Source organism: Marmota flaviventris, chromosome 18, assembly GCF_047511675.1.
Source record: "Marmota flaviventris isolate mMarFla1 chromosome 18, mMarFla1.hap1, whole genome shotgun sequence".
Lineage (NCBI taxonomy): Eukaryota > Metazoa > Chordata > Mammalia > Rodentia > Sciuridae > Marmota > Marmota flaviventris.
In genome coordinates, this window is record NC_092515.1 from 10,687,373 (window position 1) to 10,715,000 (window position 27,628).

General features: G+C 52.0%; 1 protein-coding gene and 1 long non-coding RNA gene across 5 annotated transcripts; one reads left to right on the forward strand and one right to left on the reverse strand.

Annotated features, from left to right (window-relative positions):
• Positions 1–94: 94 nt before the first annotated feature.
• Positions 95–26,476, reverse strand: Relb (RELB proto-oncogene, NF-kB subunit). 4 transcript variants are annotated; one of them, XM_027945868.2, is made up of 12 exons: positions 26,253–26,476; positions 25,311–25,358; positions 21,866–21,874; positions 19,983–20,320; positions 14,230–14,387; positions 11,789–11,880; positions 11,563–11,694; positions 9,507–9,611; positions 5,767–5,982; positions 4,966–5,034; positions 4,767–4,844; positions 95–852 (listed from the first exon to the last, which is right to left on the reverse strand). In XM_027945868.2, the coding sequence occupies exons 1-12, from the start codon at positions 26,305–26,307 to the stop codon at positions 467–469; spliced, it is 1,686 nt and encodes a 561-aa protein (XP_027801669.2). In that variant the 5' UTR covers positions 26,308–26,476; the 3' UTR covers positions 95–466. The 4 variants fall into 4 exon arrangements, with proteins under 4 accessions (XP_027801669.2, XP_027801668.2, XP_027801666.2 ...); XM_027945867.2 differs by having other exon boundaries at positions 21,824–21,874; XM_027945865.2 differs by lacking the exon at positions 26,253–26,476 and adding an exon at positions 25,465–25,558 and having other exon boundaries at positions 21,824–21,874.
• Positions 3,717–8,245, forward strand: LOC139702810 (uncharacterized). Its single transcript, XR_011705387.1, has 3 exons — positions 3,717–3,950; positions 4,250–4,360; positions 8,050–8,245. It is a non-coding gene; the product is annotated as an uncharacterized lncRNA (long non-coding RNA).
• Positions 26,477–27,628: the final 1,152 nt, after the last annotated feature.

The following is a 27,628-nucleotide window of genomic DNA, read 5'->3' on the forward strand; positions in this document are numbered from 1 at the left end:
TGGGTGGGCGGGGCCTGGAGGCGACAGAGGAGGTCCCCCGGGGCTCGGCGGCCCGACACGCTCCGTGTTTCCCAAGCGGAGACAAGGAACCCCCAAGAATCAACATTTTTATTGGGAAAATGCCCGCCCACTGTCAGGTCTGGGGAGGGGCCGCGGGTCTGCCGCCTTACTCCTGTAGAGTTTATTTTCGGGATACGTCCAGAGAAGGTACCCCCCACGGGTGGGCTTCTCACCCGGGCCGCGCCCCTTTCTCTCTCCCGACTCCGTTTTCTCTTTTGTAAAATAAGATAAGGGGAGACCAGTGCTGCCGAGCTTCTCGCCACGCTGAGCATGTCCGATTAGGATACCGAGGTCGAAGGCTGACCAAGGGCCCAGGGGGATGGGGGCGTCGGACCGACCCTTGGCCGGGTTCGCAGGGTCCCTCCAGCTACCTCCCCACCTAGTGCCTCTCCTCTGGCGCCGCGGGCTACGTGGCGTCAGGCCCCGGGGACAGGAGGCCACTCCCGAAGGCTGCCTCGCGGTACTGATTGGGGAACATGTTGCTGCCCACGAGGCTGGCGGTGCCTCCGTCCCCCGGGCCGGCGGCTGAGTAGGAGTCCAGCGTCAGTGGCTCGGGGCCAGGGGGCTCCCCGACTGCGACCCCTGCACCCCCGCTGGTGGGGACAGAGCTGACGAGTGGCGGCGCTGGGGGCAGCAGGTCCAGCATAGTGAAGAACGTGGGGGTCGTGGGGTCATAGGCAAAGCTGTCATCCAGGAGGTCAGGCTCGCAGGGAGGCTCCAGGCCGGGCAGGGACACGGTACCGGGGAAGAATTCTGTGTCTGGCAGCAGGGCTGAGGGCGGGAGGTACGGGCCTAGGGGATGAGAAGAGAAGTGCAGCGGACTTAGGGCCAACTTTTGGCAAAACACTAATCCAGACACAACACCCCATACTAAATGCATTGTTGAGGTAGAGGCTATCACCATTCTCATAATAAGCAAACTGAAACTCGGAGACAAAATAACTGGAAGTCACACAAAGCTGTCTAGTTGGGAAACCAGGACCAAACCCACACTCCTGCAGGGCTGTGAGCAGTTTTCACCAAGAATGTGGAAAGGGAGGAGCTGCTATGCCACCTTCAATGAAGCAAAATCTCCACACCAGTGAGATTCCTAAATTATCAGTCCCCAAGATGGAAAGTGAAATGATAAGTGTTATTGGAGCCTGTCTTCCTCTTTTTCGGATAAGACAAACCTAATCAACAAAGGTTAATACACCTGTAATCCCCGCAGCTCTGAGGCTAAAGCTGGAGGATTGGGAGTTCAAAGCCAGACTCAGCAACTTACCAAGGTGCTAAGCAATTCAGCGAGCCCCTATCTCTAAATAAAATGTAAAAAAGGGGGGATGTTGCTCAGTGGTTAAGCACCCCTGGGTTCAATCCCCAGTACCATAAGAAAGAAAAGAAAAAAAAAAAAAGACGAGACCCAGACCTAGTCATAGTCCCTGCATCCCGTACAGCTTAATGCGGACACGGGACTAAGTGGAACCTGGGCAGGAGGTGGAAACTGCAAATTGAAAATGGAAAGAGCTTGGGTTTTTGATGACCTTGTAGCCACCAGATCATACCTGGAGAGCTATCGTTGTGCTCTTTATGTGAGAGGAGAAGTTCTATCTTTTTTTTTTTTAATCTTTTCTTTATTGTTGACTGACCTTCATTTCATTCATTTATTTATACGCGGTGCTGAGACTCAAACCCAGTGCCTCACACATGCTAGGCAAGTGCTGTACCGCTGAGCCCCAGCCCCAGCCCCAAGTTCTATCCTGTTAAAGCTCCTTTTATTTTGGGTTTTGATATGAATACAGTTAAATATGAGCATAACAAATGCACATGGCATTCCTGATTTCTAGCAAATTCCTAAATACTACTATAATAAATAACTATGACATGATCTCACTAAATTCTGACAAGGACCTTAACAGTGAGAGGTTACAGACGCAAATGATGGGAACACCAGCTTAAGGGAATAATTCTATAAATTGGGCTTACTGGGCTGACCTCCACATGCTTGCTGTTTTGGGGGCTGGGGTTCTGGGAGTTGAACTCAGAGGCACTCAACCAACCACTAAGCCCCATCCCCAGCCCTATTTTGTATTTTTTTAGAGACAGGGTCTCACTGAGTTGCTTAGCACCTTGCCATTGCTGAGGCTGGTTTTGAACTCAGGATTCTCCTGTCTCAGCCTCCCCAGCCACTGAGATTACATGTTTGCACTATGGTGCCAGGCCCATGCTTGCTTTTAAAACACAATTTACCCGTGGCCCTGTCTGGCTTAAGTTCATAGGATATGTTATATTCCTCAGAAATAACCTGTAACCTGCACGGGAAATGCAGGCCTGAAATGCTGATAAGAACACAAGTTACCCTGGGGGGGGGGGGGTAGATTTTTGTGACCTTTACACAGAAAGCAGGGAGATAAGAATAATTGCCCCTAACCATAAAATCTATAAGAACAAGTTCCAATTACAACTGGTCAGCAAGGGTCAAAGTGACTCAGAGTTGCCTTGGAACTTTACCATGTGCAATGCGGACTTAAAAAGTCATCCTGCCGTCCATCAGAAATCAAGAGGTAGGGCTGGGGATACTGTTCAGTTGGTAGAGTGCTTGCCTCACATGCACAAGGCCATAGGTTCAATTCCCAGCACCACAATAAATAATTAAATAGGTTGGCTGGGGTTGTGGCTCAGGGGTAGAGCACTTGCCTAGCACACCTGAGGTTGCAGGATTCAATCCTCAGCACCACGGAAAAAATAAATGAAGTTAAAATAAAAAGTCATGGCTGGGGTTGTGGCTCAGTAGTGGCACACTTGCCTGGTATGTGTGGGGCACTGGGTTCGATTCTTAGCACCACATATAAATAAATAAAGGTCTATCAACAACTTAAAAAACAAAAGCCAAGAGGTGGACCTGGGGGGCGGGGGGGACTCTGGAAACTTCCTGGATCCCAATAAAACTGTAGGGCAGGATGGGTATACCATCCACCTCCTCTCTGAGAGGACCCACCCTCTCCCTTGAGAGTGTCCCCTTCCCCTTCTCCTGTCCCTTCTTATAAACTCATGCCTGCTTCTGGGTGATATTTCTGAAATCTTTCTGGCATAATCATGAGAACCGGGGACAGAGGCTGCCTTAGCTCTGTGACACGCTCTAGCCCTATAGCATGAGGTAGAGTCGCCATCTGACAGATGAGCAAACTGAGGCATAGATGTCACAAAGCTACAAAACTGTGGACCCATTTCAAACCCAGAGTAAATCCTCAGGCTGTGCTGCTAACTGTTACCCTAGTGCCACGGTGGCTTTGCCTCAGGAATGAGGGAGAGAAACAGATCAGATAGATGAATGATCAGATAGAGAGAATGAATGAACAGATAGAGAGGATGAATGAACAGATCAGATAGAGAGCTCTGGGGACCAGAGAGGTTGGCGGAGTGCGCTAGGATTGGTGGTTGCTAGGGCTGGAGCTGTTGGGCCTTGGTTACAAGCTGAGAGAGGGTGGGGACAACCTGTAGTACTGCTAACTTCCAGGGTGGGACTGGCTGGAGTGGCCAGGGCTCAGCAGCCTGAGTGGTTGGTGGCTGGCTCAGGGGTGGGTGCCAGGGACTGGCTGGGTGTTTGGCAGGAAGCTTTTTTAGAGCTGGGGGTTAGTGGGTCAGTGGGTGGGAAGGCTTCTTTGGATGGCAGCCAGTTAGGATTGGAGTGGTGAGACCTGGAGCTGGCGTGTGAGCTGAAATGAAGGCAGGAGTAGCACAGCCCAGAGGGTGGCCAGGATGGAGAAGGCCCTGAACTTGAGATTGGCTGGCTGCGTCCACCATTGTTGATGTACCATCCAATACATGGGGCACCCACATCATCCCTCCATACAGATGCCTAGTCTTCCAACTCCCTGCTCCACTGCAGATCTGACACATGGTGACCTCAGGTAAGAGACTTCACCTCTCTAGGCCTCAGTTTTTTTGCCTATAAAATGGGTGGAATGACAGAACCTCCTTCACAGGATGACTGTGCAGACTAAATGAGTAGCCCATACCGAGCACTGAGGGCTCTCTTACAGTGTCCGTAAAAAGATAAACACTTAAAAAAAATTTTTTTATGCCAGGTGTGACAGTGCATCCTGTAATCTCAGCTACTGGGGAGGCTGAGGAGGGAGGACCATGACTTTGAATTCAGCCTGGGCAACTTAGTGAGATTCTGTTTCAAAAAAATTTTTTTTTTGTTCAGCCCAGAGCACCGGGTTTCCAGGGCAGTCTTCTATCCAGCTACTGTGAGACTGAACAGAGCAGCACCTTCAGGATGGCCATTCTCTACATTAAATTTGAAAAGCTCAGCGAGGTGAGTACATAGTGAGAGCAAATCATCTGCCCAGCAGGGATGGGATGACAGCCTCTTTTTTTTTTTGGTACTGGGGATTAGACTCAGGGGCACTTGGCCACTGAGCCCCATCCCCAGCCCTGTTTTGTATTTTATTTAGAGACGGGGTCTCACTGAGTTGCTTAACGCCTCACCATTGCTGAGGCTGGCTTTGAACTCTTGATCCTCCCGCCCCGGCCTAGGGATCATAGACCTGCACCACCGGCCTGGCGTGGCTGCCTCCACTCTGTCTCCAGAACCTATTCCTTTCCTTTGCTGTGGCCGGCTCTGTTGTGAGCGCTGGCCGGGGGAGCTGCTGGAGGAGCAGGGCTGCCGTGCTTCCTCAGCCCATCCCAGGGCCAGAGGCTCGCAGGAAGCCGGGACCCACCTGGGCCGTGGCTGGGCAGGAAGTGGTCCAGGAAGACTGGCTTCTTCTTCCGTCGTTTGCTTTCGATGCCATGGGGGTCTAAAGGAAGGGGAAACAGAGATAAGGACCCCTCAACTGTGGGACAGGGAAGGACAGTGGGATCAGCCATCCCCTCCAAAGGTCCTGGGGATGGGTGTGGAAGGGGGCACAGGGAACACACCAGAGCCATTCAGCTCCCCGAGGACATCGGGCAGTCCCCGTTTCCGCTTCTTGTCCACACCATAGCTGTCTGTTAGAAACACGGGGGGGGGGAGGGGGGGGTACAAAGAACAATCCATCAGCAACAGTAGCAAAGCAATAATTAATCTTAGACCATTTAGGAAGAGTTTGAGCTGGTTCTTGACCAACCAATGCAAACAGATATCCACATCCTAATCAGAATAAAATCTAAATTCACTTCCGGCACACCCACCTTTTGGTTGTTCCTGAAACATGCCAAACACAATCTGGCCCAGGGCCTTTGCACTTGCTATTTCCACTGCTTAACATGCTCTCCTCAACTCCCACCCATCAGTCTTCCTGTGTTCTCGGCGCAGCTGCTCTCCCTGACCCCTGAGGCTGAGCAGGTGCCCCAAGTCCCCAAGCCACCCCATTCCAGTCGAGTCACTCTGACCATCACTGTGGGGAAGAGCTGTTCCCCCGTCAAAGGACTGTAAGCCTCATGAAGGAAGTGCCAGGGGCTCTCTTGGTCACTGCTGTGTCCCCAGCACAAGCCAGCATAGGGCCACACTGAGCAGAGAGGCTGAAGGAATGCGTGAGAAAACCCTAACGCCCCGTGACAGGTACCGTGTCTGTTTTGCACAGAGAAGGGCTACAGCCCTGAGAGGCCACGGTCACAAAGCCAGGAGGCAGCAGCGCCCCCAGCTAGGCAGCCCCCCCCCCATTTCTGCCTCCTCCTGGTCTGCTTCATCCCTGGCCAGGCTGGGCTGGCCGGTGGGTCACCCGGGCGAGCCGTGGTTACCATGGTCCCGAGGAAGGTACGTGAAGGGCAGCGGCTCGCTGCAGACCCCGTCCGTGAGCCGCTGCAGGAAGACATTGACAGTCACAGGCTCCACGATCTCCAGGTCCTCATACGGCGGCGTCTTGAACACGATGGCAATCTGGCGGTGCACGTCGGCCTGGGAGAAGTCGGCCCGGCCTTCCCAGGAGGCTGTGCTGAACACCACCGAGATGTCCTCTGGAGGGAGAAAGAGATGCCAGTGGGGACGAGTGGCCCTCTGAGCCGAACCAGCTCAGCCACCCTCAAAATCAGCCCTCATATTCCCAACGTGAAGCTAATCACCTGGCAGGTAGCTTTCACCTGAGCACGTCCCGTGGGACAGTCACTAAGTAGTTCATATATTTTCATATGCAGATACTCCTTGGCTTATGATGGCATTACATCCCAGCAAACCCACCAGAGCTGAAAATATCTCAGGTCAAAAATGCCCCAGGCCAGGCAGGGAGGCTCACACCTGTAATCCCAGCCACTCTGGAGGATCAAAAGTTCAAGACCAGGCAGGGGAACTTAGCAAGACCCTCTCTCAAAACAAAACAAAAAAGAGCAGGGAATGTAGCTCAGTGGTAAAGTCCCCCTGGGTTCAATTGCCAGCACCAAAAATTACATAAATAAAAAGAAAAGGCATTGACTGTAGTTAAACTATGGAGCACTGTCACTTAGCATGGGTACACTTGGCCTGTTGGTATTTTCCCCTTGTGACTGTGGGGCTGAGCAGGAGCTGCAGCTGATTTTCTGGGTGGAGGTACCAGAGCCTGAACTCAGGGGCACTCGACCACTGAGCCACATGCCCAGCCCTATTTGGTATTTTATTTAGAGACAGGGTCTCACAGAGGCTGGCTTTGAACTCGAGATCCTCCTGCCTCAGCTTCCCAAGCTGCTGGGATCTCAGGCGTGCGCCACCGCTCCCAGCTTACTTAACGTATATTAATTTCACACCATCATTCTAGAGTCAAAAATCCTAAATTGAGCATCCTAAGTTATCTCATCTGATCCTTAGGGCAACACAACAAGCAGGGAAAATCACTGTCCTCACAATGTCAGAGGGCCCCACGACCATGTTCAGATTGAGCCATGGACTCTGAGGACCCGCAGAGTTCAATGGGCGGCCATGTCCATGGCTGTGATCTGTTATAGTGACAGGGTGCTGGTGCCTGCAGCGCAGTCCAGGGGGAACCAGGCACAAGGTGCCAAGAGTCCTTCCCGTGAGCAGTCACAGGGGCCACATGGGAGCCCCCCAGCAACAAACTAAAGCAACACATCCACTGAGGAAGCTCAGCCCCCATGTCTGCCTGGCGTGACAGGCCACTCCTGGCCACTAGGGAAGGTGGGGACCTCCCCAAACCCATGTTCCCAGAACCTCTGGGAGCAGAGCTAGTTATTTAAGTTATTTGTTTATTATTTTTGTGGTACTGAAGATGGTACCCAGGGGTGTTCTACCACCAAGCAACACCCCCATCCACCCCTTTTTAATTTTTACTTTATTTTTTTGGTACTGGGGATTGAATCCAGGGGCGAGTTACAGAGTTACATTCCCACCCTTTTTACTTTTTTCTTTTAACTTTATTTATCTATCTATCTATTTATTTATTTAATGTGGGCCTCACTTGTGTTAGGCAAGCGCTCTGCCCCTGAGCCACAACCCCAGCCCTACTTGTTACATTTTCAGACAGAGTTTCACTAAGTCGCTGAGGCCCTCGCTAAATTGCTGAGGCTGGCCTTGAACTTGAGGTGCTCCTGCCTCAGCCTCCTGAGTCACTGCACTACAGATGTGCATCACTGCACCCAGCTCTAAGAAGGGCTTTTGAAGGACAGAGGTCTTAGATCTGCTATGTGCACTCTTTTCTGCACACCCTCGTCAGAGAAGGGAAAACCAAGGCTTGGAGGCACTGAGGCTTCCCACAGCTGCTGGAGGGAAGTCGGGCTCACTGAGACGCCTGCCTGTTTCTTTTTCGCATCTCACTGAATTGCCTCTTGACACACCAGTGCTGAGGTTCTAGGTGACAGATACATACAGGTTGCCTCTGTGTCACACAAAAACCCTATGAAGAAGATGCCATTAGGTACCCTGTTATACAGAGAAGGAGACAAAGATACAGAGCGGTGAAGTCATCTGTCCAATGTCACACGATCAGCGAGCAGTGGAGCCTCGGCGGGGACCCAGGAGGCCACAGCTCTTCCCACCAGCTCTGCCAGGGCTCGAGGAAGGCAGTGGCATTGCTGAGAGCAGTCTCCTCACTGTGACAGGAAAATCAGACGACCTCAGGGGTTGCTGAGAAGATCACGTGAGTCGGCCCAGGACTCCAAGAGCATGACTGTTGTCACGATCAGTGCTATGATCATCACCATCACCTTAAACACGACTCTGGAAAGTGACTTTTCTCCAGATGTTTTTTCAAATCTGCCTCCTTCCCTCATTTGAAAAAAAAAGTACTAAATATTATTTTTACCAACTTCCTGTGATTTTTCTCCAACTCTATATTTTTCCTCCTAGAAGAAACGCTGATGGTAGAAGGATTGTTCTTTTCAGAGTCTTCTTTTCTAAATTCAAATCCTGTCTCCACCTGACCAGCTGTGTCACCTCAAGCAAGTTACTTAACCTTTCCGTGCCTCAGTTTCTTCATCTATTAAATGGGGAATAATAACAAGGTCTGCCTCATAGGTTCTGGATCTTTCCAGGCTGCCACCTGGTGAGGTGACTGGAGGACCTAACAAACCATGCACACCAAGAGCACGCAGCCAAGCTTGGCATGTAGTTAGAACACGGCAATGTCATGGGCCAAGGATGTAGCTGGTGGCCGAGTGCACCCTGAGGATGCAGGTGGGGTCATGGGTTCCATCTCCAGCACCACAAAAAACAGAGAGAGAGACAGATGTCATTATTGTTGGTGGTGATGCTATTTATGATATAGTCACATGATGGAAAACGTAAAAGAATCCCAGCACGGGGGCTGTAATCCCAGCTACTCAGGGGGCTGAGGCAGGAGGATGGTATGGTTAAGGCCAGCCTCAGCAACTTAGTAAAATCCTGTCTCAAAATAAAAAGTAAAAAGGGCTGGGGATATGGCTCAGTGGTAGAGCTTGCCTAGCATGTGTGAGTTCAACCCTCAGTACTGGAAAGAGAGAGGGTGGGGGTGAGGGGAGAGAGAGAGAGAGAGAGAGAGAAACGGCAGAAGATATAGAAAAAATGAATCCAGCACAAGGGCAGACAGCCTTTGGCCCTCTCCTCAGCTGGTGGTTCTGGGTGGAGGTAGGGTTTTTTGGTTTTTTTAGTTGTTAGTTTTTTGGGGTTTTGTTTTGAAGCCTATTTGAGCAAGGGACATTTGAATAGATGCAAATGCAAGAAACTTCTTTTGTCCGGTTTGCTTTCTTAGCATCCTTTACCACAACTGTCATAAGGGTCCCCAGGTCTTGCCTGTGCTGGGCCAGCGCCTCCCACTTGCCCCTCCTAAAGCACATAGGCAATTTCTCCACCAAGATCAGAGCCTCCTGGATGGGGAGCAGAGTGATGGCCACGCTGCCAGACACCCAGCCTGGGCCACTCACAGGCCACCACCTTTGCTCAGGGACAGGTGCCAGGATGAACCCATTGCCTGAGCCGTCTGACCCCAAAGGCAGGGTTCTGGATCTTTCCAGGCTGCCATCCTGGTTAACCACACCCCCAGCCCCCCCCCCTCCCCCCGGGCTCACAGCCAGGCCCTCACCTTTCTGCACCTTGTCACACAACAGGTAGAGCTCCTCGCCCCCCGTGCACGGCCCGCTCTCCTTGTTGATGCGGCAGATCCGCAGCTCAGACGTGTTCGTGGATTCTGGGGAGGAGGGAGAGGAAGAGGCCAATAAGGGAAAACAAGAATCCAGGTACCTTTCCACCCGGTGGCGGTGGGAAGGCAGGAAACTGAGGAGGCAGGGCACCCTGGTTCAGATGGAGGAAGAGGCCACCGGTCGGCCAGCAGTGCCGCTACTCTGCCTGCCCAGCAGTCCCAGCCCTTCTTCTGTGAAGAGTCCTCTTGGGGACACCGCTTTCCCTCAAGACACACCTCCCTCTGCCCCTGGCCATTTCAGTCAAGGGGACTGGGTAGGATTGAGTCCCTTCACCAGCTCAGCAGTGATCACATGCCCCAGATCGGGCCAATCAGATCATCACCTCCCCTACCCACAGTTGATTGGTCAAGGAGGAGCAAATGACCAAACGCAGGCCAATGAGAGACAGCCCTGAGATTTTTTAGCAAAAATACTAGGAAAGAGCCAGGATTAGTAAGGCAGGCCTGTAATCAGCAACTTGGGAGGCTAAGACAGGAGGGTCCTAAGTTTGAAGCCAGGTTCAGCAATTTACTTAGCCCCAGTCTCAAAACACAATATAAAAAAAGGTGTGTTGGTGCAGACCTGTAATCCCAGTGACTCAGGAGGCTGAGGCAGGAGGATGGCAAGTTTGAGGCCAGCCCGGGCAACATAGCAAGATTTTGTAGCAAAATAAAATAAATAAAAAAGGGCTGGGAATGTAGCTCCATGGTAGAACATCTCTGGGTTCAATTCTCAATATTGAAAAGAAATTTGGGTGAGAGACGCTAAAAGCTCTCATTGGAGTGCAGGAGAGGTATCAGCACACAGCCCTGGAAGGCCCTGGCAGGATGGACTCTTAACATGCAGCAAGCACAACTTGGGGACAGAACTAGATGGACCCCCCCCCAGTGACACCGTGAGGTCTGAATGCAACCAGACCTGAAGCACTGTGCTAGTCCTCTACTGGGTGTTTTGTTTGTTTGTTTTGTTTGTTTTTGGTACTGGGGATTGAATCTAGGGAAGCTTAACCACTGAGCTATATCCCCAGCCCTTCACTGTTTTTTATTTTGAGACAGGACTCAGTAAGTCGCTGACCATCTTACTAAGTTGTTGAGGCTGGCCTCAAACTTGCAATCCTCCTGCCCCAGCCTTCCAAGTTGCTGGAATTGCAGGCATGCACCACTGTGCTTGGCTTGTCCTTCCTCATTTAGATGCTGTGGCAGTCACTGCAGGTTGGCTAAAGCCGAACAGCTATTCCCAAGCCCCTCTTCCAGTCTGTACCCCTCTATTCAGGTTGAAAAGCCTGTATACTTACATACCCAGATCCCCTTGCAACTCAGTATGGCCATGGGACCAAGTTATAACCAATAAGACGTGAGCAGAAGACTTCCAAGGAGATTCTGGAGAATATAAACTTTTTATCTACTAAAGAAAGAGGTATGGGGCTGGGGCTGGGGCTCAGTGGCAGAGCGCTTGCCTAGCATGCATGAGGCACTGGGTTCGATCCTCAGCACCACATAAAGATAAAATAAAGATACTGTGTCCACCTAAATCTAAAAAATAAATTTAAAAAAGAGAAAGAGGTATTATTCTTCGTGATGCCTCTTCCCTAGGGCTCTATGGGGTCACTGTTGTGCATTCTCAAAATCAGGAAGTACCATTTTCATAAGCTACACAGTAAATGCTGATCCCCAAAAATAGGCAGGGTGCAATCTGTGCAACCACACAGGGTGATGCTGCCTATATCATGTCTTGAACACAAATATGATGTCTGGAGCTGTGGCAGTCATCTTGTGACCGTGAAGGAAAAGCTGAGAGTCACAGAGCTGTGGAAACTTCATGATGTTAAGCAGCTAAACCAATGTGCACAAACTTAGTCAATGAGACAAATAATTCCCTGTTTGTTCATGCCACACTAAGGGGGCTTTCTGATCCCTGCTGCCAAGGACAATCCTAACTGCCACAGCACCCTGCACTCACTCTTGTCATAAACGGGCTCGGAGAGCACAGGGTCCATCCGCCGGGTCTGTCCCTGCTGGTCCCGGTAGGAGGCCTGGAAGCAGATCCTCACCACGTTCATGTCCACCTCCTGGTGGTTCTTCAGGGAGCCAGCTGCGGTGGGGACACAGGAAGGCTGAGGATGGGTGGGGCAGGGGCGGGGCCTAGAGGGCGTGGTGGGCGTGGCAGGGGTGGGGCCGGGACTCACCATTGTAGGGGTCGATGCCCTGCTGGATCTTGCGCTCGATGGCCGCCTCGATCTCCTTCTTCCTCACGCACTGAATACCCAGGTTGTTAAAGCTGGGGGAGGAGTGCTCGTGAGGGGGTGCTGCGGGCCTCAACGCTGCTGGGGGCTCCCCCTGGACCCGGCATCAGGAAGGGCCTGGGGTTCTTGGGAAGACCCGGGAACCTGCCTTATCTGTACCACGTGAACACACTGGCCAAGCTCCTTCACCCAACAGCACACGGGGAAGGTCACCGTCCAGGTGAGGTTCGGAGGGGTCGGACGCCCCCCCTCCCCGCTTGCTGGCCACACTGTGAACTGCAGGACTTGGCAGTAATTGATTGCCCAAGTGCTTCCTGAGCATCTCTACATGCCAGGCACTGTGCTAGGCTCTGGGAATAGAGCAGGGAGCAGAAAAGGTGAAATCCCTGCTCTCAGTGAGCTTATGTTTTCACTAAATTGATAAATCATTAAAATTATACATCAAGGCGGGCGCAGTGGTGCACACCTGAAATCCCAGAAATTCAGGAGACTGAAGCAGGAGGATCCTGAATTCAAAGCCAGCCTCAGCAACCTAGTAAGGCCCTAAGCAACTCAAGGAGACCCTGTCTCAAAATAAATAAAAAGGGCTGGGAATGTAGCTTAGTGGTTGAGCACCCTGGGTTCAATCCCTAGTACCCCAAAAATTATATATCAGCTTAGAGTCAGCAACTTCATTTTTAGAAACTAATCCTAAAGAATGACATACCTTTTTTTTTTTTTTTTTTTTTTTTAGTACCAGTGTTTGAACCCAAGGACACTTAACCACCAAGCCACATCTCCAGCCCTTTTTTATTTTATTTAGAGACAGGGTCTCACCAAGTTGCTTCAGGGCTTGACTATGTTGCTGAGGCTGGCTTTGAACTCACAATCCTCCTGCCTCAGCCTCCTGAGCCACTAGGATTACAGGCGTGTGCAACTACACCTATCTAGAATGACATATCTTTAAAGATATTTCTCAGCACTGTTAGCCACAGAGCAACAAGACACTGGAACCATCAGAGGTGCCCATTAATAGAGAGCAGTTTCAGTTAATTGTGTCCATTTATGAAGTAGAATACTAGATAGCCAAGACAAAGGATAGGGCAGCTCTGAATATATTGATAGGGAATGAGGTCTAAGATGTACGGTTACAAAAAATCAAGATGTAGGGGCCCAAGGTTGCCGCTCAGTAATACAGCACTTGCTTACTTGCTTAGCATGCACAAGGCCCTGGGTTCCATGCCTAGCAGCAGAAACAAAAAACAAGTTGTGAATGTCTGTTAAAAAAGATTAGTGCTGGGGGACTGCAACTGTGGCTCAGCGGTGGAGCGCTAGCCCAGCATGTGTGAGACCCTGGGTTCGATCCTCAGCACCACATTAAAAATAAGTAAATAAACAAATAAAATAAAGATATTGTGTCCAACTACAACTAAAAAATAAAAATTAAAAAAAAAAAAAAAGATATGTGGTGCTGGGGCTGGGATTGTGGCTCAGAGGTAGAGCACTTGCCTAGCACGCACAAGGCCCTGGGTTCGATCCTCAGCACCACATAAAAATAAATAAATAAAACAAAGGTATTGTGTCCAACTACAACTAAAATATATATATATAAAAAAAAAAGATATGTGGGCTGGGGTTGTGGCTCAGCGATAGAGCCTCACACGTACGAGACCCTGGGTTCGATCCTCAGCACCACATAAAAATAAACAAGTGAAATAAAAGTGTTGTGTCCAACTACAACTGAAAAATAAATATGAAAAAAAAGATATATGCTTGCATATATGTGGCATATCTTCAGTTGTTTCTAGGAAAACATAGCTAGAAGGCCAAAGATTTTCTTTCTGAGAAAAGAATTATTTTTCAGTGCTGGGGATGAACCCAGGGCCTTGGGAATGCTGGGCCAGCGTCTGTCCCTCAGCCACATCTCCAGCCCTTTTTATTTATTTACTCTTTTATCTTGAGGCAGGTCTCCTGAGTTGCCTAGCCTGGCCTCAAACTTGCAACCCTCCAGCCTCAGACTCCAGAGCGGCTGTGATCAAGGGTGCCGTCTTTTTTACATCTTTCATTTGATAAAAATATTTAGATTGTAGAGTGAGAGAAGGACTAAGCCTTCAGATAAGTCGGCTCTGGAGTCCAGCCCCAGCCCTGCCATCGACTACCTGCTCCTCCACCTCTCTGAGCCTCAGTTTCTCCCTCTACAGAACGGGGTGCACAGCACCGGAGGGCACGGGGTATGGCAGGGTCGCAGGCTGAAGTGAGGCCGTGGCTGCCCCAGACCTCAGTTTCCCCAGGGGGAAATGCAGCAGGGAGGGTGTGGCCAGGCTGGCCCTGCCCTAGTTTCCCTGGGCGACCTTTGGCCCCTCAGAATCTCTATGACCGAGGGTCAGGGGTCAGAGATCAGGTACCTGTGGCGGGGGCTGACATGAGGCCGCAGCCGCACCCTGCAGACACCGTCCGTACAGTCCTTCCCCACGAGGCTGTGCGGGTGCACCCGATGGGGCCAGTCCTTCCACACCAGGCACGCGGTCACCTCCACCTCCCGCAGTCCGCCACAATCCCGGAGCTGCAGGGAGACAGGTGCACTTTGGCGGGGTCATCACAGACAAGCCATGCTCCCTGGGGCTGTCCTTGGTGGATCCCCACCTACCCAACCCCCCACCAGGGCCATGGAAGGGTGTTTGCTTAAGACCCCTCTCCTTCTCAGTAGCTTGGGAGGCCTAGGCAGGAGGATTGTGAGTTCAAAACCAGCCTTGGCAAAATCAAGGCACTAAGCCACTCAGTGAGACCTGTCTCTAAATAAAACACAAAATAGGTCTGGGGATGTGGCTCCATGGCTGAGTGCCCTGGGTTCAATCTTTGGTACCCCCACCCCACAAAAAAAAAAGAAAAGCGAAGACTCTTTTCCTATCCAAAGCCGGAAACTTCCAACCCTCGACCTGGGAGGCCTTGTAATCTGCCCCACATGACTTCTTTGTCACACAAACCTTGAAAAAAATCTGATGTACACAAAATCTATCACACACAGGTAATCACAAGCAAAGAAAGACACCTGTACAGCAGAGAGATACAGTGGCCACCACTTGAGCCAACTCAGTGTCCCTGACATTGGTAACAATGGCTCAGGACAGGCTGAGTGTCTCTCATCTAAAATGCTTGGGACCAGTCAGGCACAGTGGTGTGGGCCTGTAATCTCAGTGACTCAGGAGGCTGAGGCAGGAGGATTGCAAAGCCAGCCTCAGCAATTTAGCAAGGCCTTAAGCAACTCAGTGAGACCCTGTCTCTAAACAAAATACAAAAAAGGGCTGGGGTGTGGCTCAGTGGTTAAGCACCCCTAGGTTTAATCTCCAGGATCAAAATATAAATACATGTATTTTTAAGTGGATGGGGAGCCTGGAGAGGTAGACCAGCAGCAGAGCGCTTGCCTAGCTTATGTGACGCCCTGGCTTCCTTCCCCAGCACTGGGGAAAAAAGTATTGCCATAACTGCAGCTCGAATTCTCACCAGCCACCCCAGGCAACACAGATAGAAACCAGACTCTTCAGACCGTGCCTGACTCAGCCAGTCACTTAGCTCCTCTGGTCACCAACTGGGCCCTGCTGACACCTGAGTCCTTCTGAAGCCCACTCTGCACTCCTAAAGCCCAGCTATAAAATGCAATAAACCAGCCAGGCACAGAGGCCACACCTGGAACCCTAGCGGGCTGAGGCAGAAGGATCACGAATTCAGCAACTCAGCAAGACCCTGTACTAAAACTTAAAAAAATCGAAAAGGCTGGGGATGTAGCTGAAGGGTAAAGTACCCCTGGGTTCAATCCCCAACACCCAACCGGGAAATGCAATTAACTAAGGTGTCTCCGTGGGGGCCTGCTGCCCTCTAGTGGCTGAAGGGGATATTGAGAGTGACTTTGGTTGACATTGTGGGGGGGGGGGGCAGGGACCACAGCAGGTAGAAGATGGAGCAGACCAACAGTGCTGGTTTGTAATACCAAGGACAGTCCGACACACCCACCCCATGTCCTCCAGGACATCTGAACATATTTCCAGAATTCACAGCAGTAACAAACCTGTCTAAAATGACCTGAGCCCAGAACCTAGCCCCACTTCACATCAACAGTATTTTCCCATAATTTCAACATACACTGAATCTTCAAGGGCTGCAACCACCATGTGAACTGAAAGACAATTAGCTTTTGTTTAGACCAAGAGTTGTTTGATACTGTGAAGAATTCCCTCAACCAGTGCTGCCTGCATGTGGCATTAAAGTCACCAGGTCTGCCAGGCTGGGTCAGGCTGCTCCTCGTGGACCCTGTACCCAGGAGTCCACACAGAGGCCCAAGCAACGTTAACATCCATGTATCCCATGAGGCTGTGCTTGAACATTTACATATTAAAATAAATGTGTTCTTATTCATTAATGTGCTGGATTAATGTCCTCCTGTCACTCCTTCATGTTACAACATGGCAATATGAATTTGGGGGGTGACTATAGGGAAGGTAGGTATTAGTGTCTGTAAATCTCACTGAGTCTAATAGGGTTAAAACTATTCATTTAAGGCTGGTGGCTAGCTAAGTGATACCTGCTTGCCTCCTAAGTGGGAAGCCCTGGGTTCCATTCACAGCACTTACACACACACACAGAGCCAAAATAATGGCATGGAAAGACCGCAATTCAAAAATGTTAGGGAAAACATAGTCTTAAAATATTGGGGTAACTCTAAAACCACAATGGCAAAACCATCCCTTATCATGCAGAGACCTGGGGGGTCGTCACTTTAAGCACAGGATCTGACTTAACATCATCAACACTGGGTCAAAGCAACATCCGAGGTCTTTTAATGCAAGACATTAAGAAGGCCACAATAACGTTACTGTCATGTTTTTCCCTAAATGCATAACCTGATCAAATCTACAAACAGTCAACAAACCCAGAATGTAGGGCATTCTGCAAAGCATCTGTCTCAACACAGAAATTCTGGAGGTTAAGATAGAAAGATCACAAGTCCAAAGCCAGCCTCGGCAACTTAGTGAGGCTCTAAGCAACTCAGTGAGCCCCTGTCTCCAAATAAAATACAAAATAGGGCTGGGATGTGGCTCAGTGGCCAAGTGCTCCTGGGTTCAATCCCTGGTACCAAAAAAAAAAAAAAAAAAAAAAAAAAGAAAGAAAGAAAAGAATAAAGAAAAAAATATGTTCTTGCTCTCAAGAGACACATGACAGAACACTTTGGGTGCAGTATCCCTGTCTCACAGTTCAAATCTCCCTCTGTAAACAAGAGACAGAAAGATGCGCTGGGGGTACTAGCAGTGGACAAGGCCCTGGGATCTACCCCAGCACCAACTAAGAAAGAGAGAGGCATAAAGCAAATGTGGGGGCTGGGGATGTGGCTCAAGCGGTAGCGTGCTCGCCTGGCATGGGTGCGGCCCAGGTTCGATCCTCAGCACCACATACAAACAAAGATGTTGTGTCCGCAGAGAACTAAATAAATAAATAAATATTTTAAAAAAAAAAAGCAAATGTGGCAAAGGCATATGGGTATCCACCACACTATTCTTGCATATATTATGTAATTTCAAAACCTGTCAAGAGGGCTGGGGTGCAGCTCCATGGTAGAACACTTGTCTAACATGATTGAGGCCCTGCTTTCCATCCCATTACTGCAAAATAAGTAAATAACTTATCAAGAGAAAAGAAAAAGTTAGCCAGGCACGGTGGCGCATGCCTGTAATCCCAGTGTCTTGGGAGGCTGAGACAGGAGGATAAGTGAGACCCTGTCTCTAAATAAAAAACAAAATAGGGCTGGGGATGTGGCTCAGTGGTTGAGTGCCCCTGAGTTCAATCCCCAGTAACCCACCCCACCCCAACTCCCAAAAAACAGAGAGAGAAAAAAGAAAAAGGTAAAGTTGGAACATAAAGTTGAAAAATGAAATCTCCTCTCAAATTAGAAAAACAGATTAATGGTTAAAAATGTACAAGGGATAAGGCCGGGATGTGGCTCTGGTAGAGGCTCTCTTAGCTTGCATGAAGTCCTGGCTCAACCCCCAGCACTATACAGACCGAGACACAGAAGGACTGTGAAACTGCCCCCTCCACACACAGTCTCCCCATTCCTAAAACCCCAGTGACTGGGAATATACAGTTAAAGGAAAAAAAAATTTTTTTTCAATTTCCCCGGGTACTGAGGAGGGAGCCCAGGGCTCGCACATGCTAGGTAAGCGCCCTGCCAGGGGCTCCACCCTCAGCCTTTTGTTTTGTTTGTTCTCATTCTGAGACGGGGTCATGCTAAGTTGCCCAGGCTGGCCTTGAACCCGGGCTTCTCCTGCTTTAGCATCCTGAGTCTCTGGAGTTACACGCATGCGCAGTAGAACATTGTTCTTTGATCAGAATTTCCCCTACACGCACTCTGCACCCCAATTCGGACCACAATGCCTGTAACTAAATCAAGTAAAGATAACAGTGGCCAGCTGCAGAAAAGGAGCCTCACGCACCCTCACACAGCCTGCCACCTGTACCCGGCAGCTGGCCCAGGCTCTCAGGGTCCTACAGGGGCAGAGATGCACCCCATTTTGCATATGAACTGAGACCAGGAGGAGCACTGAACTGGCAGCCCCCCCTTCACAGGTAAGCGACAGAACCAGGATTTCTACCCTCAAATGCCAACTTTTCCCGCAATTGTTGGCCTCCTCCAGGGTGGCGGGGACGGAGAGGACAGACAGCTGCTCTGCTCATCACCCAAATAAAGTTATAAGTGCTAAGGTCACTGTTTTGGAGTTTTTTTAGAGACAGGGTCTCACTAAGTTGCTGAAGCTGGCTTCAAACTTTTGAACCTCCTGCTTCAGCCTCCTGAGTCGCTGGGACTGCAGGCCTGCACCACATGTGCTACTCTGAGATATATTATTAAATAAGAACAGCAGAGCACTGGCTGGGAGCTTCTGTAGCTCAATGGTAGAGCACGTGCTGGACATGCCCCAGACCCTGGGTTGGCTTCCCCATGCTAAACACGCACAGCAAAGCGTGCGAGCTGCCATGGTGGCGCATACCTGTAATCCCAGGGACTCAGGAGGCTGGGCAGGAGATTCACAAGCATGAGGCCAGCATTGGCAACTTAGCAACAACCTTGTCAATTCAGTGAGACCTCATTTCAAAATAAAAAGGGCTGGGGTGTAGCTCAGTGGTAGAGCACCCCTGGGCCCAGTCTCCAGTACCAAAACCCAAACCAAAACCCATTGTGTGGTTTTTTGGGTTGTTTTGCAGGGCTGGGGTGTAGTTCATTATTAGAGCTCTTACCTAGCACGGTCCAGGCTCTGGGCTGGATCTCCAATCTCTCTCTCTCTCTCTCACACGCGCACACACACACACACACACACACACACACACACTAGTATAATACTCGTGCAGTGTTCTGCACAGCATTTGATTTTTTTGGATTATTACTATATTCTGGAGACACTTCCACATCAATACCCAGGGGACACCTGCATTTCTAGGCATTTCTCTGTCAGTCTTGGTATTTATGTTTTCGCTCTCACAGATGGATCCTTAGAGCAGTGCCAGCACAGACAGACAGTCACGGTTTACCAGTTCTCCATTAACACTCACGCTCTGGATTCTTGGTTAGCCTAACAAGACTGCGACAGATACCCAACCCCCTTCTTCATCTAGCTGCACACAGCCACATGACAAAGTCCTCCAAGTGGAATGGCCAAGCCTGGGGGTAATGAGGACCACAGAAACACTAAGATACCAGGAGCTCACCTGCACTTAGCACTGACCATGGAAGAGGCCCTGGAACGTCTACCGAACTAATTTAACCCTCCCAGCCAACCCAGGAGGTTGGTATTATTATTATCCCACTCTGTAGAGGAGCAAACAGGCAGAGAGAGACCGGGTCACCTGCCCAAGGTTGCACAGCTAGTAAATGGCTGAAGTGGGGTTGGAACCCAGGTACTCGGATTCTTCAGGCCCCACTTGCAAGCCAGGAGGCTGCACTGCCTAGGGGCAGGGACAGTTTTGATAAACACTGCCACATAGCCAGGGAGGACGCCTTTCTCTGCACCCGGTGGGGGAGGCTGCGCCCGGCCCCGCAGCAGCAGGGCAGCATGTACCACGCGCACTCCCTCCGGGGCCAAGAGTGCAGGGCGTCCCGGTCGCGCGCCCGGCCCACCTCGATGGCGGGCAGCGTCTTGCTGGCCTCGGTGCTGCTCTCGCCCAGGATGCTGCCGGCCGAGCGGCCCTCGCACTCGTAGCGGAAGCGCATGCCGCGCTGCTTCGGCTGCTCCGTGATGACCAGGTGCGGCCGCGGGCCCGGCCCGGGCGCGGGCGGCATCAGCCGGCCCAGGGCGCAGCTCCAGGGCGGCGGCGTGGCTGGCGGCGCAGAGGGGCCCAGGGTGACCGTGCTCAGCGAGGCCGCCCCGCGGGATACCAGGCGCGGCTGCCCCTCGCCGTGCCCGGGCGCTCCGTCCAGGCCGAAGCCATTCTCCTTGATGTACTCGTCGATGATCTCTGCGGGAGACAGACACGCGTGACCCATCTGTCCCACCCACCCGCCTCCAGGCCCAGGCCTTGCCTCCCCAGGGGGCGCAGGGCACAGGGCCTCGCTGGACATGCCAAGGCCCTGCCCCTCCTCGCAACCACCAGCAGCCCCAGAGGCTGAGCCAGAAACCTGGGGTCGGTCCGCTTCTGTTTTCTTCCACCCCCTAAATGGACTCCGGACCCCAACACTCCTGAACCCATTCTCCGTGCCACCCCTCACCTGGCTAAGGTAAGGGCCAACCCCCAGGGCATGGCCTCTTGCTAACACTAATGACAGCTGCTCTGCAGCAGCCACCAGGGCTCCAGCTGGAAGGTCATCTTCTCCAGGGCCACACAGAGAGGCCCCTGCCTCAGCCTTCCTGCCTGGTAGCAGCGTGGTTACAGGTGACAGTCACCCGCCTCTGCAAGGGCCTTCTTCATCGCCCACCATCATATCTGTGTAGCAGCCCGGCACAGTGCCACAGGCCTGTAATCCCAGCGAAGCCAGAAGCTGAGACAGGAGAATTCCAAGTTCAAGGCCAGCCTCAGCAAGGTAGGCAGCCCTAAGCAACTTAGTAAGACCCTGTCTCAAAAAAAAATGGGTAAACTTCCAATCCATGTCGCACTTCTACCTCTGTGTTTCGGTTTCAAAAATGTTTACTTTCTGCTTATTCTCCCTGTCCCCACTGCTGTCCCAGGTCACCTCCTTCACCTCCCACCTGGACCACAGCAGTCCCGAGCTCACAGCCCCCTCTTCCTGCCTTTCCAGCCTGCATCTGTCCCCAGTGCACGGCCAGAGGGATTTTGGGATGTCCAGGCCTGTCCCTTTTCTGCTTGGAAACCTCCTGGGAGTCAGAGTCCACACTCCCCGCAGCGAGCTCCCCACCCTCCAGAAAACCAGCTTCAGCCCCGTCTGTTCCTTGCACCCAAGAAGCCTGGCTCCCTTCAGGGCCTTGTATTTGTTCTTCCCACGGCCATCCTGAATGAACCCCACTTTTCCCCCCTCCACCCACACTGGCTCCCCTCAAATTTCTCGTCTCCATTCACATGTCAGCTGTTCAGAAGGCCAGATGCCCTGTCTCCCAGGCCCCTGTGGTTGTCCTGTTCCTTCACACTCCGCCTGCTCTAACCTTACTCTGTCAGTCACTCGCTGGCCTTGGAGTTGAGCCCCACTCAACTTCCACCCCCTAAATCAACTCCCATCCCTAATACTCCTGAACCCATTCTCTGTGCCACCTCCATGAAGGCAGGGACTTTGCTTTGTTCAGGACTTTGACGGGTCCCCGGAGCTCAGAGCAGTGCCTGGTTCCCAGGCGGGCGGGCTCACTGACGTCCCTGAAGGAGGCCATAATAGTAAATCGGAGGCTGCTGACTCCCGCTGAGGAATCCCAGTTTCGAGGACCGCTCAGGATCTTGGGAGCATGACTCGGTGCAAATGAGAGCCGCACTGTCACCCTCCTCACCCGAGGCCTGCCCCCGCCCCCATGTGAGCACCTGGGCCCTCAGCCTCCGGCATGCCTGCCTCCTGGTACTCACCCAATTCATCTGTGGAAGGAAGAGAAAGAAAGGTTCAGAAAGTGGCCAGGGTTTGTCGTCTGTCCAGACAGATCCCCAACCCTGTCCCTCCTGTGACCCTTCCCCCAGCCTTCGTCCTGAGACACCCTAGGATGACTCCTGGGCATCAGCCCCCAGCCCCCATCTTCCCCTTCTGGGATAACCTCCCTTCACCCCCAGTTCTGGGGCCCAGCATTAGGGCATCCTCAAACTCAGCCAGCGCCTCCCCTAACATTCAGACCAGGGATTGGGAAGCATTGCTGGGGACAGGGAGAAAGCAAAGGGCCCTATCACCAGGGGGAAAATGAACCCCCTTGATTCTGAGCAAACGGAGCGGAGGTTCCTTCCTGTCGTCCCCCCCCCCCCCCCCCCCCGGGGCCCTCGCAGGCAGCCTCAAGGGCCGAGGAGGCAGATCTTCAGCTGCCTGGATCCAAGCCCCATCCTCCCAGCCCCAGTGCCCACCCACACCCCAGACTGCCCCCCGGCTTCCTGGGAGAGGGCTAGCAGTGATGCCGGGTCCTCAGGGAAGCCCCTGTCTCCTGCAGAAAAATTCAACCCAGAAAGGGGCAGTGGAGAAACTGAAACCAACCTCCCGTCATTCCACGACAGGACGAGGGGAAGCCCAGAGGGCACAAGTGAGCCTAGGAGTCACCCAGAGAGGAGGTCCGGCCCAGCCAGAGGCTCCGCCCAGGGATGCCTTGCAGGCCACTGGCTGGGGACCTGTCCTGTGCCAGATCTAGCCTCCTCCTCTGTGCTCCGGGAGTGGCAGCTGGCAGCCAGACTTTGCCCCTTACAAGGTGGTTATCCTGCGTCCTTTATCTCAAGCCATCTGTGAAGTCAGTAGGGTGCCTCGGTCCCCACTAGGGAACCAGGGACAGTGAGGATGGGAGGGAGAAAGGGACCTGCTTGAGGTCACTGTCAAGTTACTTCAACTTGGAAAATCCTCCTTACACATCTATGCTGGATGCAGTGGGGACCCAAAGGCAAGTCAGATTTGGGGCCCTTAAGCATCTCCAGGCTGCAGGGGGAGGCTGAGTCCTGGGTGACAGTGGCTGGAGCTTGGGGTTAACAGCTTCAGTTCAAGTTCAAGCACTGCTACCTGCTAGTTGTGTGGCCCTGTGCCACCACTTAAATTTTTTGTGCTTGGTTTCTTCATCTATAAAATGGGAACAATAATGTCTACCTTGTTAAGCTTGAATAATTTTAAAAATCAAACAATACTTGGAACTGTCACATGGTAGGCAAGACATAAATGCTGGCTGCTATTAGACAAAGTGTTGGGGGACAATTTTTTAGGGACGTAGGTAATTCCTTCCCTTCTCTAGATCTCAGTTTGTCTATGAAATGGGAAAGTTGGGAGACACGGCTTTACAACTAAGGGGTACAGTACACAGGGCTGGTTTGAATCCTAGAGGTCACTGGCCCGTGGACAAGTCTGTTAACTTCTCTGAGCCTCCTCTATTAAATGAGGTCTGAGTTCCTACATAAGGAGGTAATGTCAGGTTTCAAGAGCACACACGTAAACTGCTAAGTACTGCATGCGACCACCCTACGCCCTCCATAAAGCTTGGCTAATATTATCTGAAGTCTTCTTTCAGCCAGGAAATGTTAAGAACTTCTTCTCCTTACTCAAGGCTCTATTCAGATAACAGACTTGCTACCATTCAGGGTCAGCCAGGATGGGTCACATGGGAGCAGAAAGCTGATGATGTATTTGCTACCTCAGGGCCTTTGCACAGGTTGGTCTCTTCCCAAATGCTCTTCTCCCAGCTCTTTGCATGGCTCCCTCCTACTACTCCTTCAGATTTCTGTGCAAACATCACCTCCTAGACAGGTTTTTCTAGCCACTTTATCCAAGATAGTCCCCCAAGCCCCTGACTCCAGTCCCTTTGTTTTATAATTTTCATGGCACTGATGAGGATTTGATATATCCTGTCATTATAATGATTCCTACCTGTATCCTCCCACAGACTGTGAGTCCCAAAAAGTGGGGAACGTGTCTGACCAATCCTCAGTGTGTCCCCAAGGCCCAGCCTGTGTTTATGAAAATGAAGGGAACTTTCCCTCTGTCTCCCTAGGTCTCTTGACCCCACCCTACTGTTAAATACCATTGACCCTAAGATTTCATCATAGCCCTTATTACGTTTTATAATCCCACATCAACTTATTGTTTATATATTCTCCTCTCCATCCAGGGAAGGAGTCCTATGAGGGCAGGGCTGGGGTTATCTCAGTCACTGCTATGTCCCCAGCCCTGCCCAGCACAGGGCCAGATATAGAACAGGCACTCGATAAATATTTATTGAATAGATGACATCAGAAATCACTCTCATTTGAAACCAAAGATCTGGGTCTCAGGCCACACAAGTCTTGTTCCTGACCAGAACCAGTGCGTGGACTGTATCTGTCCCCAATGCCATTTCCTACCTTCCCCCACCCTCACCCCCACCCCCGAACTCTCGCATGTGCTGGAGAAGCTACAGCACCTCCTTTATGGCCGCCCCAGCATTCCTGAGGTCCATCCCAAGATTCTACTTCCAGACAGAGGCCCAGACCCAGCCAACTGGGACCACTGCACAGTCACAATGTCAGGACTCTATCCCTGCCCTCCAAATCCCAGCAAACTTATAACAGACAGGGTGTCAGAATTTGGTGAGGATTCTGCACTTCCTTAGGCAGCACTGAATTTTGGAAGGCACAGGCTGAGGGACCTTATAAACAGTTCTCAGCATCTCTTGGGAACTTCCTAAAAATGCAAACTCTCATGGCCCATCCCCAGACCCACTGAATAAGAAACTCTACAGGTAGGACCTAACAGTCTGTTTAATAAGCCCTCTGGGTGATTTCAATGCACATGGTTTAAACACTATTATATAGACTGCCTAAAAATTATTATTAGCATTATTATTACACCTCTAACAGTTTACACTTATGGAGCCTTTACCATGTGCCACATACTCCTTTGCAACTTCACTGTTATCAACTTATTATATCCTCTCAATCTCCCTAAAAGGGAGGCACTAATGTTGTGCCCATTTTACAGATTAGGACAGCCGAGGCCCAAACAGGGTAAGCAACTCACAGACTTTCATACAGTGAGGGGGCAGTGGCACCAGCATGGCAAGGCCAGCTCTAAAGACCAAGATGGCAGTCTTTACCTTCTGCTATACCATGGGGAATCTCTACCCGGGGTCCTTCTTGCATAGTAAGTGATCACTTTTACCTGTGAAACTCCTAACAGTCCAGAAAGTACGGACACCTAGGGGGCCATCTCAAAGGGCAGGAAGGGACACAGCTCATCAAAGGTGGGCTGAAATAGACTTCTGCAAATCCCCCAGACAGAGGCATGCCAAATGCTGTCAACACAGGGGCTCCCCCCACCCCATCCCGCACGTACAGGTGGGCAGGGCTGCGGAGGGCTGCTCACCTGTGGTCCTGGAAACGCTCAGTGAGATCGAGGAGAGGTCATTAGACCCTAGGAAAGGGAGGCATGTCTCAGAGGGTGATGGGCAGCAAGACGAACAGGGAATTATCCAAGCCCCACCTAGTTCCTGTCCCTTGGGTCAGGCCCCTCCCCCTACCTGCAGAGTCGGGCCAAGTTTCCTTGCCAACTCTTGGACAGGTCCTGACCTTTCCTTTCTGCCATTCCTCACCCTTCATCACACCCAAGACCTGTCCGAGCCTCTTCCCCTTAAGGTGAGGCTCAGAGGACCCATTCTCTACCTGTTAGGAAATCCCCCACCCCCTTCCTTCTCTCAGAGCCGGACACGACCCCTTCACTTTTCCACCGTCACACCCGCCCCTTCTCTCTCGGGAGGCAGGCCCCGCCCCTCTTCATTCCCTGCTCCAGGACCCGCCCTTCGTTTTCAGAACACGCCTTTCCCCACCGCTCCGCAGCCAGGCCCCGCCCCCTCGACTCTCTGAGTCGGGTTCTGCTTCCTTCTTTGCGTTAAGCCCCGCCCCTTCCCGCCCTCACCACCAGGCCCCGCCCCATCCGTGGCGCGTCCTTTCCTCCCTCTCGGAGCCTAGCCCCGCCCCTATGCCCCTCAATAGCCGCTCCAGCTCCTCCTTCTCAGAGTCAGGCCCCACCCCTTCTCCCTCTGGAAGCCGGGCCCCGCCCCTTTCTCTGCCTCAGAGTGAGGCCCCGCCCCCTTCTCACTCTACAGCGGGACGCCTCGCCAGTACCTTGGGCCGGACCCTTCATCATCCTCTGCCTCCTTCCCTCTAATACAGTGTCCCACAACCCTCACATTCTCCCCGCGCAATACCTAGACTCTTGTAGGAACCCCCAGGTTGCTCCAGGACCCCCAGAACTCCCACATCTCCAGCCCCGCCCCAGACTCCTCTCCCGAACACCGGCTCCGCTTACCCAAGGCCCCCAGCTCCGGCGCAGCGGGCGGTCTGGCGACGCGGCGACTCGGCATGGCCCGGCCAGTGGGGACAGAAGGCCAGGAGGCCGGCCCAGACGCACGCGGACAGGCCGGACAACCGGGAGGCACAGTCTGGCAGGCGATCGCGGCTCGGGAGAGCGGCGCAGGGGCTGGGGCCGCAGGCCGGGCAAGACGCGCGGCGCCCGGGGTTGCGGGGGGCGCCGGGCCGGGCCGGGCGGGCGGCGGGAGGGGGCGGGGCGGCGGAATTCCCCGGCGCCGCCAGCCTGAGCGCCCATTGGTCTACACCCCCGTCGTGACGTCACGCCAGGGAAACGGGAAAACCCCCGAGCGTCACGTGGTCGTGGGGGCGGGGCCGACCGGGAAGGGGTGTCTGGGTGCTGTGGAGGGGCCAGGCAAGCGTCACTGCCCATTACCCTGGACAGCACAACTGAAACCTGCCTAGGGCCACTCACGCCTTGCCCATTGAGCAAGCCGGGAAACTGAGCCCCTGCCTATGTTTTCCTAGTAAGACTTGAGCGTGCTGTTTTTCAGGCTGGAAGGGAAGCTTCAGAAGTTGTGCTACTGAGACATGTCATTGATAATAATGATCTTTATGAAATCCCCGAGGTTTCTTCAGCTGTAAATTAGGAATGAAGTTCACATAGTGAACGGCTAAAGCTGGAATGCCAGAATGTACATTTGTTTTGTTTCTTGTTGTATCTCCAATGCAGAACACAGTAGGGTAGGTGTCCAATATTTCTGAATGAATGGACGGATTTTGTATTTGTTCTTCCCCAAGGCCTCTCCAAAACACTTAGAAACGGCACAGAGTGCTTGGCACAGTGGTGCACGCCTGTAATCCCAGCAACTCTGCAGGCTGAGGCAGGAGGATGGCAAGTTTGGAACTCAGAAATTTAGAGAGACCCTGCCTCAAAGGCAGGGCAGCTGGGGGTGTTGCTTGGTGGTAGAGCCCCTGGATTCAATCCCAGTAGTAAATAAATAAATAAATGCACAGCGCTTTGAGTCCCAAGGCTAATAACTCAGTCTGGGAATGGTGACAGCAGGAGCCCTGCTGTACACATGGAGCAGTGTGCCCACAGTGCTTTGTACCTGGCAAGAGCACCAGGAGCATTTGCTAGAGTTAGGATTATTGCAGAGGAGACTGAGGCTCAAAGAGGGACCACACTTGGCTAGATTACATCCCTAAGCCTTCCATGTTCCTGAGAAAGTAACTATCAGGTTCAAACTCAGTTGCACCCCCAGACCTCAGAGCCAGAGTTTGATATCCTCCCTGTTTGCTTGTGAAAAATCTGGACGATCCAATTCTTCTCTTCATGACCCATGTGGACTAATTGATCCATTCAACATACACTTA

Excerpts from the sequence above, each read along its gene's own strand:
- Relb (XM_027945865.2), bottom strand. The coding sequence starts at position 25,543 with ATGAAGGGTGAGGAATGGCAGAAAGGAAAGGTCAGGACCTGTCCAAGA. Across the intron at positions 11,881-14,229 it reads CATGTCAGCCCCCGCCACAG|CTTTAACAACCTGGGTATTC; the intron begins GTACCTGATCTC and ends CTCCTCCCCCAG. Across the intron at positions 853-4,766 it reads CCTGCCCAGCCACGGCCCAG|GCCCGTACCTCCCGCCCTCA; the intron begins GTGGGTCCCGGC and ends CTCATCCCCTAG.